This window comes from Pyxicephalus adspersus, chromosome 6, assembly GCF_032062135.1.
Source record: "Pyxicephalus adspersus chromosome 6, UCB_Pads_2.0, whole genome shotgun sequence".
Classification (NCBI taxonomy): domain Eukaryota; kingdom Metazoa; phylum Chordata; class Amphibia; order Anura; family Pyxicephalidae; genus Pyxicephalus; species Pyxicephalus adspersus.
In genome coordinates this window covers 98,495,924-98,514,200 of record NC_092863.1, presented here as the reverse complement: position 1 = coordinate 98,514,200, position 18,277 = coordinate 98,495,924, and the positions used below count along the sequence as shown (strand labels likewise).

At 37.2% G+C, this 18,277-nt stretch overlaps 2 protein-coding genes across 2 annotated transcripts in view; both read right to left on the bottom strand.

The window, feature by feature from the left end:
- On the bottom strand, positions 1 to 10,542 carry LOC140334368 (granzyme A-like; the record flags this gene model as incomplete). Its single annotated transcript, XM_072416704.1, is given in 5 exon segments — positions 1 to 53; positions 2,125 to 2,391; positions 3,403 to 3,547; positions 8,540 to 8,678; positions 10,212 to 10,542. Coding segments are annotated over 5 exon segments (659 nt in total), but the record flags the coding sequence as incomplete, so codon positions are not given.
- Positions 10,543 to 12,225: 1,683 nt separating this feature from the next.
- LOC140334366 (granzyme A-like) overlaps positions 12,226 to 18,277 on the bottom strand; it is a 10,414-nt gene continuing 4,362 nt past the window's right edge. Inside the window, exons 3-5 of the mRNA XM_072416701.1 lie at positions 17,754 to 17,895; positions 16,063 to 16,329; positions 12,226 to 12,724 (exon numbers count right to left, since the gene is read on the bottom strand). Coding sequence (XP_072272802.1) covers positions 12,554 to 12,724; positions 16,063 to 16,329; positions 17,754 to 17,895 — 580 coding nt within the window. The 3' untranslated portion in view covers positions 12,226 to 12,553. The remainder of the gene's footprint in view (positions 12,725 to 16,062; positions 16,330 to 17,753; positions 17,896 to 18,277) is intronic.

The following is an 18,277-nucleotide window of genomic DNA, read 5'->3' as shown; positions in this document are numbered from 1 at the left end:
GATATAACACCTTTCAGGAAGCCTCCACAAATTAATGGACCTCCATTGTCACCCTGAAATGAAGATATATCCATTTTATTAACAATATTCGGAATCACACAAAAGGTTGTTAGAGTGGGATACTGTTTCTTGTGCTTGGACTTTGACTACATGGGAGAATAAATCTCTATGCATTTTCCCCCAGATTGTAAGCTCTTTAGTCAGGGTCCTCTCCTCCTCCTGTGTCACTGTCTGTATCTGTCTGTTATTTGCAACCCCTATTTAATGTACAGCGCTGTGTAATATATTGGTGCTATATAAATCCTGTTTATTATTAGTTTTATTAATCATAATAATAATAATAATAATAATACAAAATCACTTTGCTACTGGCAGAGTAATGTATATGTATATGCAAACCCATAAAAAAAGTGTAATTCATTGCATCTTACCTTTCCCCTAATATTGGTTCAATTAGTTATTATGGTGAAAAAGAAGCCAAAAAAATGTTGTCATTAAATCTAGGGACCAGTAAGCTATTTATATATTCTATTTTTACATTTGGACTTGCAACTTTAGCACACTATCATGCAAAGATATGATCCCATTCCATTGTGTACTATTTCTACCACCTCTTAGATTGTAACCTCTTCAGGCAGGGTGCTCCCCTCCTCCTGTGTCACTGTCTGTATTCGCCTGTCATTTGCAACCCCCATTTAATGTACAGTGCTGCGTATTATAATGCTATATAAATACTGTTTTTTATTAATAATAATAATAATAATAATAATGATAATAATATTAATAATAATAACTACTGCATGTGCTGCAGAAAAAAGACGATGAAAGTCTACAGTGGCTCATTGAGCACCTATTTAAAATGAATAGATTGTCGCTGCAATGATGGTTCATATTTAGGAAAAGTTTTCAATAGATCAAAACTTTTTGTTTTTAGAAGGGCACAGTAGAATGACAATGCTATTTAAAATAAAAGAAAAATATCCTTAAACCTAGGCACTGCTTTCCAGGTTTCAATCCAGAGATGTACAATTGTACAAACTCGACTCCTAGACTGAAATTCACTGCACATGAAGTAATAACAAATAAATTATACAAAGTTTTGCCCACATTGTTCAGTGCTGGCCTAAAACGAATTTACAATCAAGTCCTCTTAAAACCTAAAAATGTAGCTCCTAATAAACCACAAGATGTCCTCAGCATACTATCGATGTTTCCTATCTAGGTTTCTTTGGGCAACAAATTTTTGCTATTCTAGTTCTGAGAACATGTACATAATAGTAATATAATAATATACACAGTATGATAAAATACAATATAACAGTAACTGAAAATCATCAAAATACCTACCATAATATTTCATGGGGATAATTTGCAATACAAGCTGTTCACACTTTGCAAAGGCATATTTTACTTAGCATAGTAAATGTGATAAAAATTAAAAATATATATTTTTGTTTGCACTTGGTTGGATGGCTGATAAGTAAAATGATCCCTTACAAAATGATAATTCACATTTCCCCCTAGATTGTAAGCTCTTCTGAGCAGGGTCCTCTCCTCCTATGTCACCGTCTGTATCTGTTTGTCATTTGCTACCCTTATTTAATGTACAGCGCTGTGTAATATGTTAGCGCTATGTAAATCCTGTTTATTAATAATAATAATAATAATAATAATGATAATAGTAAAATTTGGAAAGTGAACAGCCTGGAGGTCTTTAGTAACTTTAGTACCAGGTAACCTTCATTATTATATTCTTTCGGGAAGCTAGTAAACCATTATTATTATTATTATTATTAATTCTAATAATATATTAATAATAATTATTATGGTAAAGAACTGATAACAATATGAACAGACCCCAAAGAAATCTATACGTAAAAATCTGTAAGTAAATATTCCTATCTTAGCAATTTTTTTTAGCTTGGATAATATCAAACCAGGGCTTCCATTTCAGCATAAATTATTATGAGTTTTTTTGTATATATATATCTATTAATGTTTATAGACTTTAGTAATCAGTCATTTGCTTAATCTTTAAAGTGATTCCATGCAAAAGTTCCCAGAAACAACGTACATGATCTCCTGCGTGCACATTGCCTTGACTTGCATTGATTTGATACTCACAATACAGATTCCCCTTGCTGCATCTTTCCCGCTGGTGCACACCATGTCCTTGGTAATCTTAATCGCTGGCTTCCACTGGGAAACACAAGACTTCTGCTCTATGACCGCCACTCTTGTCTCCATTAGCTTGTCTGAATTGTAGGAGATTTTATTATCAGTCCTCCCCCATCCAAGTATATCACAGACACTGCCGGGTTTAACTTCTGGGAATGTCTCAGGGAAACGTACAACATTCACATCTCTTGTTAAATTTGCTTTGCTTGACAACTTAAAAGATGATATAAAATGTTAATGGCAGTAGAAACACAGACATGTGAAAACCTAGCATACTTGTCATTAAACCAAGACCAAAAATGTATTGCAAGTAATTAATCATTGTCAGATGTGTTGTCTATATTGGTTTGCTCTTTGCTTGGGTTGACATAACCCACTAATGGTACCGATCGGTGGAGTAGAGAACACCTCTCCCTCTACACTTCTCCATAACATTAGTAAAAGTGGACTTATGCTGACAAAGATATCAGCTTTTATGGAACAAATATAACAAGAATGTTTCCAATGGTGCATTGGGCAAATCAAAAGGGAGCAAACAGGAAAAGTTTATTGTTAGGGTTCACATAATCTTTTACATGCACAGATGTAATTAGGATTCACCTTAACTTAAAAAGCTGCTTCCAGTACTTTTCTTCCATGCATACCAACAAACATCACCACACCTCTTTTTGGAGCTACCTATGGCTAGTTCTGAATATGTATTTTTATAACCTTTCCCATGGTTTTATTTATTTATTTTTTTGCAGAGTGTGGCATGCTTGAATTTAGGGTACTGGTATCTTCAGAGCCAGCTCAGATGTTCATGAACAAACTTCCTGGCCTTATGGTTAGTTGGTCTCTCTTTGGAGAAGCTCCCAACCTACTATGAGGTTGACTGTCTCAAAGGGAATGGTGGATGTCTCAAATTTGGCTTGGTGGATCAAGTTGGTCCAGTTCACAATCTGTCGTGTGAGGATGTCAGGTCATTCCTCTTCGGAATAAGACCAAAGCACCCAGTGCTATTTTTACATTTACAGGGATTTTGTTTCAGGAGCACCTGGACTTTAAAAAGAAAACCTGCTAATTGTCATTCATCTCTTTTCAGCATCCAACACATCTCATATGTCATGTGCCATCACAGAAGATGACTGAAGAGCAATGGTTCCCTGATGAAGTGAGGAATTTTAGGAAGCCAGGGTCTTCCACTAGTTGTGAGCACATCATATAGTGTTTTGGTACATTTACCTGTAGAAGTTGCAGATTGTTAATATGTTTCTTTGCGTTATATTTCCAATGGTGAATTGATTTAATTACTGTAAACTTTTGTCTCTGTTTTTCTTTTGTTGCCTTAATTGATCGAACACCAAGGTCAACGGTTGTCGTTTTATCTCTAAAAAGAGTGAAAATACATAACTGTGGTTTTTTTTAAATACCTAAAAGTCATAAAAAACATACAGTTTACAGGATGTATTCTTGTACAACAAAATAATCAATATCATTTTATACAAGGGCTTCCCTCAGATTGATGTGTCAGCAGCAGACTCTAGGTGAAACTGTTACTGAGTCTAACATTGCTGCATCTCTGGTTTTATCTGCCATCTAATCTACCTGCTATTGGATTTGAAACTATACCCAGTTTATTACACTTTAGCATTCAGACACTGACTAAGAGTAGCAGGAAGGAAGAGCGAACTTGACACCAGGTTGAGTACTCACATCATATCTACAACACCAAAATGATCCCTCAATCAAAACAGGAAGCTTCTTCTTCAGCTAAAGCTGAAATTATAAGTAGTACGCAGCTCTCTTTATTCTTTTATTCCAATTTTTTATGAATTATACCAACAATCATTCTTTATAGTACACTTGCCAAAAAAAGATCTGGGGTTTCTTCAGTTGATCAGGTCTAGCTGAGTCTAGCTATTCTAGTAAATCTTACATGGCCATATACGGAGCCAACTGACTGCTTGGATATGCGTTAGGACAGGGTTTTTCAGTAGATGAAGCAATGGGTTTTTTTCTGTTCCGATGTCACGGGCATAATAACCACAATGACAATGTCAGGACTGATCAGGCTCCAATTGTGAAAGAGTGGTTCAAAGAGCATGTGACACAATTTATACACATGGATCGGCCACCAGAAAGTCCAGTCCATTGGGAAACTTTGAAGAAGAGAAACTTTGAAGAAGACCTTATGCAGTGGTCTGACTGTCCAATCAATAATACAAGATGCTAGTGGAAAAAATAATGCAACTTTGGATGGAGAAATATATGTTGTGACAATGCATGCAAATATTAAAGTCATATCACAGTGAATGTGTGCTATAATCAAAGTGAAGGTGGTCTAAAGGCTAACTTAATATTAGCATGTGTGACTTTTCTGGCCAATGTATTAGAGTAAGTTCAAATGGGATGTGAGTTGGGTAAAGATTCTTCACATCCGGGAATCATGCCCATGAATGATTAATTGGGGCAATTATGAGATGCTGAGTACCTCCTGCTGCCCCCCCCCCCACTGTGAAATGTTCAAACAATTTCATGCTGAACTAGTATAGTAGTTGGGACTGGCGAACCCAAAAAGCGTTGTACCCCAACACATGTCTGAACTGAGACCTACCCATCAACAGTCTTAGCCTAAGATGATTGTTAAAAATGCATAATTTTCAATCTCAGCCAGGTAACTATCTGCATAAAGCCTGTAGGTTCTTCCAATGTTTGTGTGGGTTTCCTCCAGACACTCCAGTTTCCTCTAATATCTCAAAGGGATACTGGTAATAAAAATTCCTGTAGGAAAATGGGTTTTACCCTATGTTACAGACATTAGATTGTAAATTCCCCTGAAGGGTAGTTATTGGCATGTCTGGATTTTGTAAAGCTCTGCAAAATGTGTTGGTACTAAATAAATACAAAATAATAAAGATAACTGGGTAAAGCTGAAGAGTCATCTGCTTGTATTTTTATTCCCTGGTTCCTTCTTTCCTCCCCTATAAACGAGCTAATACAATTTTTCTGTTTTAATTTAATATCTTATTTTAGATCCAGTGATAACATCCAATGATGTTTTTACACTCCAGAATGAATTCCCTACTAGCAAAAACAGCTGTAGAGGTTAGTGGGGTCCTGTTTTAAAGTTATTTTGCTGTTTGCTCAAAAAATTCACATATTTTAATATGCAAATTGTGAGTTCAGATTTTCAAACAAATTGTAGTGAGAGAATATGGAGGTTTCCATCATTAACCTTTTTGAAATTGCATTGTCATACTGGCCCAATGGCTTTAATATTTCCTAAGAATAATACCTGAAGTTTGATTTCACTTTGGTTATTTACCTGCACATGTTCTAGACTATTAATGCAAAAATTGAAGAATTAGGAGAGTTATTAAGCACTTCTCCATGTCCATAGTATGGCCAGAGGTACATGTTAGGGCAGTGTTTCTCAACTTAGGATCCTCCAGATCTTGCTAGGGATTCACTGAACAATCATGGCCCTCAGGTCAGTTTAACTGTTTAAAGCGTACCTAAACTCAGAATTTGCACTTTATATAAAAGGGAACACAACCCCGCCCGTGTCGGGAGATGTAGGAAGAAGAACCTGGAAGAAGAGAAGAAGATGGAGGCACCTGGAGCGCCAGCACAAAGACGGTTGCCGGGTCGACGTGGGACTCAATGGAAGAACCCTCTGGATCGATCAATTAGGGTAAGTGTATTTTTTTTGTTTTGGCTACTTTTGAGTTTACTTCCACTTTAAAGACTATCTTGGTCTGGGTTCCTCCAGAATTTGCTGGAATTTCCTTGGACAATTTATGTTGCTTAGGTCACTTTAGATGAAATCAATAATCTTTTTGGCTTTCAGTAAGGCTGGGTACACACATTAGACTTTTGTCCTTGGAAAGGATCTTTTATGGTCCTTTCCAATGACAGAAGACTGAATGATGCATAAAGGGTAGGGGAGAACAAGCAGCACCCCACTGCGTTCTCTCCCTTTCACTTGTATTACGGCCATTCGGTGTCCAATATCAGCCCTGAAGCAAAAATCAGACAAGAATCATCTGACGTGTGTACGACGTCTAAGGGAGATATTCTTCACCCAGACCACCACTAATATACTGTGAGCTGTGGATATAGTAATTGTAGAAGGGGTTCCCTAAAGGCCTGAAAGTTTTTTCAGGGGTTCACCCAAGTTAAAAAGTTGAAAAAGGCTGCATTTAGGGAAAATAAACAATCTTTTTTAAACAAAGCTTCAAATTTTATTTATAATGATATGCAAATTTCAGCAGAATAAATTTCAAAAAGAAAAGGGATATTCAGTGTCTCAATTTGCTCAATAATAAAGTAATGTTGTATGTAAGTAAGTTCCTTTAGAAGGTTACTGTGACAGTATTGTTGCTCAGAAGAAGCATGTATAATAAAAGAAACATATATACATTCATTTTTAGCTTGTTGTTTTCACACTTGTCATTGGAAACTTCTCACTTAGAGGTGTTGTTTACCAAGAGCATGTTTCACCTTGACTCACTTGTGAGTTTGAGCATTATCAATGACTCCTAAATGTAAAAGTAAAACCTACAGTACAATGATGTTAAACGTATCATTTTGAATATAATTCAGATTTGTAAGTTAGTTTAATAATGTAAAAACATTGAAATGTGTATTTTCTATGCATACATGTTATTTTTTTGTCTATTTTGTAGATATAATATAGAAAATTATATAAAGGGTTGAACCATTGGCGGGTTCTAATATCACTTAAGGACTCATACTGCGTGATCACTGCAACACTGACTTTTAGGACTGGTCTTTCAACTGGGAAAATGTTTAGCTCTTTTCTTTAAATATCTATGTATTTTTAAATAATGGTTTAAAGGAAAATAGTAATAAAAGACTAAGGCTACGTACACACGTCAGATTATTTTCATTAAAAAAATTGCTTCAGGGCTGATATCGGATGAGAATCTAGTGACTGTACAGTGCTTGTCGTCTTAATGACCGTTCTGAGGGATCCACGGACAAGGAACGATCCTAATGAAAGTGAAGGGGAGAGAGCAAAGCAGGGTGCCGCTCTTTCGTTTTCCCCCTCTCCTCTCTATAGAGCAGAACAGCGATGTATGTACAGCACTTCTTCATGAATTGTGCAGTTTGTCGTTGGAAAGAATTGTGAAACTTCCTTTCCACCAGCAGTTATTCCACCAATTATTGCATATGTGTATATAGCCTTAAGCTGTGTAATGATTCTCGATATTTGTTGCCAGAGACAAAAGTTAGTGAACATCTTGGTACTCCCATGTCAGTGAAATGATTATCAGGCATGTCCATTTCCTAATGTGGAGTCTGCACCCCACCATAGAACATCTCTTAATCATTCTACTGTTAATGGAAACCATCAGTTGGATCACTGGACATGAGTTTTTAAAAAGCACAAATGCTAAAGTGATCTCCATTATGGCTAAAAATGTAGTTTTACTGGTTATGTCATCCCGGTCATGGTTTAACTCGGTGTTACTCAAAAAAAGGTTCAGTGGAACCCTAGGGGACAATAGCTATTTTAAGCCTTTTAGGTCAACACCAATGATCTTTTTGACCATCTGTAAGGGAGACATTGTAAGAGAATTGTAAGAGACTTTCTTCTCTCTGTCCATAAGGCTGTGGATATAGTAATTAGAGAAGGGGTGTAAAGTAGAGGATGGCTGGTCTAGTTAATGGCACATAGCACATTAATAATCATTTGGTCTTGTATATTTTAATGTTCTATATTACAAGAGATGAGACAAGAGTGAGCATACAGTTTAATATTTCCTTCAAAAGATTTGTCATAGAAATTTAAGGCAAGAGAATGATATATTAATCACATTTACCCAAATATATTTTTCATAGACTGTAAAGAGTAGGGCTGCAAACTTGAATTAGTTGGGTGAAGTGTCTGTGGGTTTCTAGTCATGACCTGAACTAGTCATATGGCAGGTCTGTCAGGTTTATAAAATAAAGCTATGCAACCTGCATGCAATCAGCTAACATACATGCAAAAAACAAGAGACCACGTTTCTATGCATAATATTTTAGATACCACAAACTACAATTGTTAGGATGCAACTGCCATTGCTTTTCTTTCTTTTGAGCCAGCTTGCTGAAAGCATTTATGCTGAATGTCTCATCTAAATTCATCTAAATGCCACATTCTCCTTTATAATAAACCTCAAATGTTTCATCCATGTCTCTTGATAGCTCTTTAACTTTGAAAGAGCCTCCAAGCACTGGTTCTACTTCACAAACAAGTGTGGCCCAGCATTATGGCTAGCATTATTGGACCCAAATGAGCTAGTGAACTGCTTCTAGGGTGGTGTACATTTTAAGAAAATGATCATATGTAGGTATCGGTAACACTTACATTGTACAATCAGCTGATGTCAATACCCAGTCAGGTTTAATTAAAGTTCCCCCACAGAATGTTTTTCCAGGTGTTCTCACCAGAGCCATGTATGGCCGTAGTCCAGCTTCCTTACCACCCACAATTTCCACAGAATCACCTGTAATACAAAAGAATAAAATACTCCACTTCTGCAATTGAAATTAATTTTTTAATACTAAATTACCAAATATTAAGGACAGTTGATTGTCACATATATAATAGCTTGTTTGATACCTCATTCTGTATCCATGGGTATTAATACTGTACTACCTACCACATACTCATTTCAGAAGGCTTTTCACAAGCTTTTGACTGACGTCTATGTAATTTAGGCCAATTCACTAAATGAGGAATTGTGAGGTCTAGTTTTGGGCAAATAGGTCTGCCTTGCAGTTAGGCATGACTGTGGCAAAACAGAGTTTCTGCAAACCTCTAACCAACTAACCCCTCTTTTCAATCTTCTCCATCCAATAAACACACCATATTTCTTGGTTAAATGGTCCGTAGGCCTTTTTTTTTTACACATTCTTAAAAAATACTGTTCTTCAATATTAACACCATAACAACAAGATATTAAACAAAGTAACCATAAATTAACAGTCCCAGATTACACACCCAACTTAAACCTTACCTGATTGCTGGCCCTCAAAGGCATCAATTGCACTCATATTCTGCTCCCAACTTAAAGGAATTGCTCCCAGCCACCTATTCTCCCAACTTGGGGATGATATAACCCCTTTTTAAACGCAGCCTATGACCATATCCCGCCAGGATATGCCCGGTATCCCAACATCCCCCAGGGATTGCTGGTACTGAATGAACATTACTAACAGAAGCTACTTCATCCCAGACCACCCAATCAAACTGGCAGACGATCAGAAAACCAAAAATAGAAGAAGAAAATGGTGGCGCCCACGAGGACAAGTGAGCGTATATAAAAAATACAGATTAAAGATTAAACAGATAGGACGTTGCGTGTGGTTGCAATGTTTTATTCTTACACTTAGTTTTGCTTTAAACACTTAGAGAAGTGTCCCAATATTTTTGGTTATATTGGGGTAGGTGTTGGTCAGGTATCCACATTTGGATACCAATTGTACATTTTTTTTTACAATTTATGCCTATATGTTAGGCATGAAATGTAAAATTGTGAAAACATTTACAAAAGTTACCACTAACATAAGAGTCAAAGAGCTGTCTTAATTACCACTGGTGAAAGATGCACCCCCAGAAGCTACTTTACAATACTGGTATATGCTTTAACATTGAAGACTGTCTGAAATTGGCTCAGCCTGGAGCAAATTCTAAATATTCTGAAATTACAATAATGCTAAGCTATATATAATATTGATGATATTGATGTTATATAGAACAGAACCAATATTCTGGTACAATTTGACTTTGACCCGAATCAAACTGGATTACTAATGTTAGTATAGAGATACATCCAATAGGCGGACACCTTCAGCACTAGTTCTATTCCTTGGAGCCAATGTGGACAATCATCACAGAATACACAAATGTACCACTCAAATCACAATCATCACCACGATGGAGTCATCTGGAGGCAGTCAAAGGCAGGGGGTTAAGCCATAATACAAAATTACATTCCTACAAATGTGGCCCAGACATAGATAATAAAAATACTTACAGTTCCCAGATTGCAGAATAACTGCAGCAATCAGTAAAAGCCAAATAGCATTCATGTCTGCTCAGTCCTGTTTGCTGCTCCACTGCTGAATACTGCTGGTATGTGCATTTATTCTGTAGGTGTTTAACATTTTTCTTTTATGTGGTTTTGGTTCAGTGCTACCAATTAACAAACAACTTTCACAACCTCATCATTTGAAAACTCATTACACACACACTTTTTTGAAGGTATATTCATTTTTGCTGTCAACCGTTAAGGCATCACAAAGGTGACAACTTGCTAAGGACCTCATCCCATAAAGAAAAGTGTAGAAGCAATAAGGCAACATCTGCAATTTGGCCCAATACACTGTAGGTCCTCTATCTTAGTCTTATACTTTGGCTGGACCTTGAATACTATTTGCTAGTGCAATCTGGTGTCATAAAATACAGCCCTTTCCTGTTTTGCTAATAAACAGAGGTTGATGCAGCAGCAAGAATAAGGAAGTGCATAGTGCTGGGAAGATAAGTGTCCTTGTTGTCTTTTCTCTACATAGCTAAGGAGAGGGTCGCTGTAAGCAAGGGCTTGTCAATTTAAGAGGCTTCAGCTGTCACCCTTCACATTCCAAAGTGGCCACACGTAATATTTTGTATATGTGATGCCACAGAAGGCTTGATTTTTATTTTTTATTATTACCTAATACCTGAGCTAATTTTGATGTTTGAGTTGCCCAGAAGGCAAATTATTTTTTTGGTCCTAGAATGGAGAAAAGTAAGTAAATGTGTTGGTAAATACCAATCGAAAGTACACAAGTTTTATAAGTGTCACATTTAAAGCACAGGCACCTCACTCCTGGGCATGTGGGCTGTACCGATCCTGGGCGTGCCTGCTCTTCCAAGTTTTATCAGTTTCTTCCACCCGCCAGCCAATAAGGAAATTGCCTCATAATCATCCCTGGGTATTTAGCTAGCTCAGACACAGCTCTGCTGAGCAGTTCCTGTACACCTGTAGGTTAATTCAGTGCTTCCCCTGTCCAGCTCCTGTGTTAACCCCTTGTTGCCCAGGCTGTTCTTTCCCAGTCAATTCCCTTGTACTGTTCCAGTGTTCCTCTCTGTCTGTTGTTATTCCCGTGTCACCTGTGCCTCATGTTGCTTCCAGTGTCTCCTGTATTCCATGTGTCTGCGGTGGCCCCTGTGTAACTGGTGTCTATTTCCTGGATCCCTGGCATTTGACTGCTGGCTTGTGAACTGACCTCTCTTGCTTGCTGCCTCCCCTGACCCCGACCTTCCTTGACAATTCATCTGCTTAGTCCTCTCCTCCTCCTGTGTCACTGTCTGTCATTTGCAACCCCTTTTTAATGTACAGCGCTGTGTAATATGTTGGCACTATATAAATTCTGTTTATTATTAATAATAATAATAATAATAATAATAAAAATATTAGTAATAATATTATTAATATTATTAAAAATATTAATGATAACATTTGGTACCATGTATCCTGCCCACCCAGGTGTACCCAAGAACTGCAACCTTGCAGTAACCAGCAGCGCATCATCCTCACCACTGGAGGCTCTGGAGAAGATCTGGTTACTGCTTAGACTCTGCGCCTTGGCCTTTCTCAGGACTCACACCATTTCTGTTCAAGTCGTAGCGCCCCCTAGTGGCTCTGTCTCCGCAGGTGTGATATAAGTGTGTATAAACGATCAGGCTAACATCAATCTGTTGGAGTATCCCATTCCCCCCCTTAATATTCACAAAACTGTGGGTTTCTGGACTGATGACTGGGCAATTACCAGTCATCTGATCTGACCAGTTGGTTGAGTGCAAATTGTCTCTCTTAGTTTACCCTTGAACAAACATTTCCAATGGAAGGTGTTCCCTCCATTTCTGTTCTCTTAATAACTACGTCTTGTTGGGTAGATTTTAGTATTGGGTAGATTGGGTAGATTCCCACTTAGTATTGTTCTCCAGAATAAGCATTTCCAATAGAATATTTCCCTCTATTTCTTTTCTGCTGACAATTGTAAAATTTTAGATATACCATGAATTTTGGTGGCAATAGCCAATAGGTCAAATAGAGGGGAGAAGCCTATTTTATGTTGAAAAAAATAAATAAAAAGAGAAAAAGTGAAAGATACTACAGAAGATAAATCTTTATTGTCTAGCACAATAGATGAAATAAAACATAAGCTGAACATCTGTCACAAGCATAGCAAGCAGTCTATCTTCATTCTCGTATTACCCAAATGAGATTTTAGTTACAATTTGGTTGCTGTGGTTAGACACATTTCATTTCTGTTTTACATATATAGATACTTCTTATATTACTAGCAGCCATTTTAGATACTAAAGCATAAAAGGCTAATTCATGGTATTTGTTCTCTTCTTTATTTCTTTTTTAATCCAATTGACATAGTCTTTGGTGAGGAATGTGTAGACACTTGGACGATTGGGGTTAGCACATGCCCTTGGACCAAAGGAAACAAGTCCCCGAAATTGCTTCTTGGACAATAAAGGTCCTCCGGAATCACCCTGAAACATATTTTACAGAAATATTAAACAGAATTTACATAACTGTGTTTTACGGTTTCTGTCCACTGACCTTGGTTTATCTGTGGAAAATTGTTGGGTGTCCACATACCATTTATCTGAAAAAATACGTTACCATCTACCCAACCAGCTGTGCATGTTTATACGAACATTTGTATTGCATGGACTATCTATTCAGCTTCATCCATAGCTTCCACATTTCTGAGATCACATCACATTGGTTCTATACATATATATCTACATACACATTGGTTAGTTTGGGTGAATTCTGCCTCTCGGAGTGCAACGTTCCCAGCTTCAGCAAGTTATATGTGAGGTTTCCCTAATGAAGACCTGATCAAAACTTGTTATACCTTGCATACTTGCATTTCGGCTGTGTTTGAGGCTATTGTTGATGATTCTGTGTCCTATATTGGTTTGGAGGTCCAAATAAATATTTTTAAGATTTTATGTGATAATGAAGTTGAAATAATGACTGAAGGCCCTTTTATGTTGATCTGCCGTCCCTCGTCTCTTAATAAAATAGCATTTATTCTGTAAAACGCGTTGAGCACCCCTGTTTTGAGGTTCCATTGAAGATTTTCAGTATCTTCCTTTATTTTTACGCCAGTAATTGGCACAATGGGAATGCATTTGTCTATTAAATATTCACCACTTATACAATTCATCAGTTAATAATAAGGTACTTTAACCTCCCTAGCGGTAACCCCGAGAGTGACTCGAGGTAGAAAAAAGTTGCTACAAGTGGTAACCCCGAGCCACTGTCGGGGTTGGAAAACCTAGGGAAGGTTAGTAAATAGAACGCTTACCTGATCCGCTGGGGTCCTGCGCCGTCCAGCGCAGCGATCTCGGTCTTCTTTCTTCTTCCTGCTTCTGCTCCGATAAGTCACCGGGGGAATTCCCGGTGACTTCGGTGCGTGTGTATGTCCCGACCGGGTGGGGCGGGAAATTCAAAATCCATTTGTATTGCATGCAATACATTTGGATTTTTATGTGTAAAAGCAGTACATTGTTTTCAAGAGCATTTATTTTACAATATGTATAATACTATGAGTATAATATGTATATGTATATAATGAATATTTTTTTTAATAAATTTTTTTTTTTAATATATAGATTTTTAAATTTTTTTAATTTATTGTTTTAAATGATTTTGTGTTTCAAACTTTATTATACTATATACTATTTATATTACACTGCAAAATAAATTTTCATGAAAAACAATATGCCGCTTTTAGACATATAAACTGAATATAAACATATAAACTATGAACCGCTAGGGAAGTTAGTAGGTATACATATGTGTATTATGTTATTACGTGTATTACGTTATCACATTGTTAATATCATGTATATATCATCATATCATGTATTTAAGGTTTTTGTATGATCCCTTTTAACAGAAGTGTTTGATATGTCCATAAAAATGCCATGTTTAGAGATAAGCGAATTGAATCGGACAAAGTGGAATTCGATCCGAATTTCAGGAAAAATTTGATTAGATCCGAATCTGAATTTCCTTGCGATTCGTGGTAAAAACAGGCAATTTTTCCTGAAATGGCGGATACATGTCCAAGGACTTTAGAGATTCCACTACGATCTTTGGGCACTACAGAGGATGAATAGGGATGAATGAATGGATGAATAGGCACCTGTAGTGCCCTGTATTCTTAGATAGAGAAACTCTATCTAAGAATACATAGTGCAGCGCTGCAACAGCAGTCGTGGTTGCCGTGCTGTGCTTCTACTAAGAATTCTTAGATAGAGTTTCTCTATCTAAGAATACAGGGCACTAAAGGGGATGAATGGGGACAAGATGACCGCAAGGTCATCTACAGTTCAGTTTTGCCACTGTGACGTCACGTGGAAAACTGAACTACAATGTCCAGGAATTACAGGTGATGAATGGGGACTTCTCCCCATTCATCACCTGTGGTGCTCTGTATTCTTAGATAGTGAAACTCTATCTAAGAATACATAGAACAGCGCTGCAAGAGCAATCGATCCCGCCATGCTGTGATTTTACTATGTATTCATAGATAGAGTATCTCTATCTAAGAATACAGGGCACTAAAGGGGATGAATGGGGACAAGTCCCCATTCATCCCTTGTAGTGCCCACAGATCATAGTAGAACTGCAGAGGTCATCTGCAGTTCATTTTTGCCACTGTAACGTCACGTGGGAAACTGAACTGCAGTCCTCTGCAGTTCCACTACAATGTCCAGGAATTACAGGTGATGAATGGGGACTTGTCACCATTCATCCCCTTTAGTGTCCTGTATTCTTAAATAGAGAAACTCTACATGACCGTGGGAACTTTGCGGTCACAGCTGTAACTGCAGGCGATCCCCGGGCACTAGAGGTTGAATGGAGACAGGTTTCCCCATTATTCACATCTAGTGCCCGGTGTTCTTGGATAAAGAAACTATCCAAGAACACATACAACTAGCAACAGCAATTAGGATTGCTCTTGCAGTCCTGCAGTATGTGTTCCTGGATAGAGTCTTTCTATCCAAGAACACAGGACTCCCTGTGTTCTTGGAAAGAGAAAGTCTATCCAAGAACACATACAACTAGCAACAGCAATTAGGATTGCTCTTGCAGTCCTGCAGTATGTGTTCCTGGATAGAGTCTTTCTATCCAAGAACACAGGACTCCCTGTGTTCTTGGATAGAGAAAGTCTATCCAAGAACACATACAACTAGTAAAGGGCTGCAAGAGCAATCTGATTGTTCTTGCAGCCCTTAATAGTCCCTATAAATAACCCAAATTCTCCCCCCATTGACTTCAATAGTGTTTGAATTCAGCATTCGATCTCTCGAACAAAATCTCACTATTCAATTGAATAGCTGTCAAATCGAATAGTGAGATATTTAACCAACACTACTGATAGAGGACAACATTGGGGGTACAGTTTTGGCCAAAACTACAGAGAAAAACAAATAACGGGTGATTATTTCAGATGGTTGCAAAATAAGCAAACTGTGTGGCCAGGGAGTGAGGAAACAAAATTCTTGGGTGTATCATTAGCAGGAAGTCCTGATTATCCTATATACTGTATAGTCCAGTTCTAGAAACAAAATGGCAGACTTCTTCTTCTGGTCTTTTCTCACCATCACTCTTTTATGACTAGACAAAAAAATTTCAGTTTGACAATAACATTTAGCATTTTTTTAACAAAACATAAGCACGGAATGATGTAGTGCACAGATTTACTGACCACAATTTTTGTGGGAAAGACATTCAAGCAAAACTCAAAATTAGGCAGGTCCTTTAATGTATAAGATCACGTATTTGGCAATACCTATTCTATACTTACTTTGCATGCATCTTTGCCTTGACTTGCATCAAAGGTACACATCATGTTTGCTGTGATCTCAATGCGAGGTTTCCACATTGCGGCACATTTCTCTCTGCTTATTGCTGTGAGTTGGACTTCCATCAGATTTTCTGGTAGTTGGTCATTATCCTTACTGGTTCTACCCCATCCTGCTGTGTCACACACAGTCCCTTCCTTCACATCACTAAATTTCTTTGGTAATGGCAGAATCTTTACATATTTGTTTAGTTTTGCCTTGCCTGAGAGCTGGAAGAGATGCAGAAAGTCAATCATTTTTCATTCCCTTGAGGTCTCATCTGAGTGGAATATGAACGTAAGACGCAAATAAAAGTAATACTTACAGATGAGCAAAATTGGGAAGTATCAGAAAAAATGGAAAACATTGGTAAAAATTGACATTTCAATTTACCTTTACTTAAGTATATACAGGAAAATCAATAGGGAAGTTATATTCCTAAGAGTGGAATGGGCTTTAAATGATTGTCATCAAAGTCTTTGTTGGAAAAGGATTTTTAAAGTTTTTAATAAAGTTGATGATACCATCCAGGTTGCTTTACATTGACTGAGATTGATTGCAAAGGTCTATACATTTTGTGAAAAAAAAATGTTTACTGATAGATACAGAAGATTGTAGGATTCAATATATAACTTAAGGGATATTAAATAGTATTTACTTAAAGTTGAACTTTCGTTAAAAAATAAAATCCCATCTGCAAACCGATTCCAGTCAGTTTGGCACCAGACCGGATTTTTTTCTTTTCCTTTGCGGAGGAGTCAGCATGTACCTCCAACTTCTTACGCTTTTTTTGTTTTTTTGCTTACATAATAAAAAAAGTGCCGATCTCACTGTACATGTGTGTATTTTTTATTCCTGGAAAAGCCCCTTCTCTGCATGGTCCATGTAGAAGAAGTAACCCGAAGCCCCCTGAAACAAGTGATTTGTGTATCCCAGAAGGCTCTGGGTTTCCCATTTAGTCTTTAACACTGTGGCAGTAAAGAAAGAAGAGAGGTCCCCCTCCTCCCCCCCCCCAAAAAAAAGTTTTAAGAATTCTAAAAAAGATTTTTTTTTACAGGTTTACCCACCTTGTTGGCAGACTTGGGTAGTTTGTTGTCACATAAACTGACTATGCTTCAAGAAAAAAATATGGATGTACTAAATAGACAAATTAAACATGTATACGTGTGTATATTTTACTATTTTTAATTTGTTTGTAATATAAACCCTCATTAAATTTGAATGTAGGGGGAAAAAGGGAAAAAAATAAGAAACAAAATATATTTGATTTTTTTTTTTTTTAAATCGGGATATGCCGTCCCTTGAGCGGGTAAAAAAAATCAAAAATAAAATTGTTTCCAATAATTTATGCCTATTAAATAATCGCTTATTTTTAAAGTCGGGGAAAGGAACAACGATTAACCACAGGATATGACCCCTACAATAGTCATATGTTATTAATGTAGTCTAAGGTCAATTGTTAGGAAGAAGCCAATGAACCTAACTGCATGTTTTAGGGATGTGGGAGGAAACTGGAGTACCCTGAGGAAACCCATGCAGACACGGGAAGAATCTGCAAACTCCATGCAGATAATGTCCTGGCTGGGGATCTAACCTGGGACCTAGCGCTGCAAAGGCCACTGTGCTGCCCCTTATTGTTATTATTTACCCTTACCTGTACAATCTGAAGGTCATTATCATGTGTTGTGCCATTGTAGTTCATATGTCCAATGCACCTTAAAACCTGGAATGTCTGTACATATTTGTCTTCTACCCTCAATGAGTGGACACCCAGCTTGATTATAGTTGAAGGATTGCTTAAAATGAAATATAGGTAAAACAACTTTTACTAATACCATAAAGTAAACTTAACATTTTTTTATTTATTCTTAACTAAAACACTTTTTCTCCACCAATTTTCCACTACTTTTAGCATCTCAGCAAGTTGAACACACACTGAGCCTTTTTCAGCAGCTTCCCACCTACATATACCTATACATGCGTGATTGTGTAAATAGAGGCACATATTTCTCTTTTATTTTTCACCTAAACTGTTCTACAAGGCTGAAATTATTAATATTATTATTAAACAGGATTTATATAGCGCTAACATATTACACAGCGCTGTACATTAAATAGGGATTGCAAATGACAGACTAATACAGACAGTGATACAGGAGGAGAGGACCCTGCCCCGAA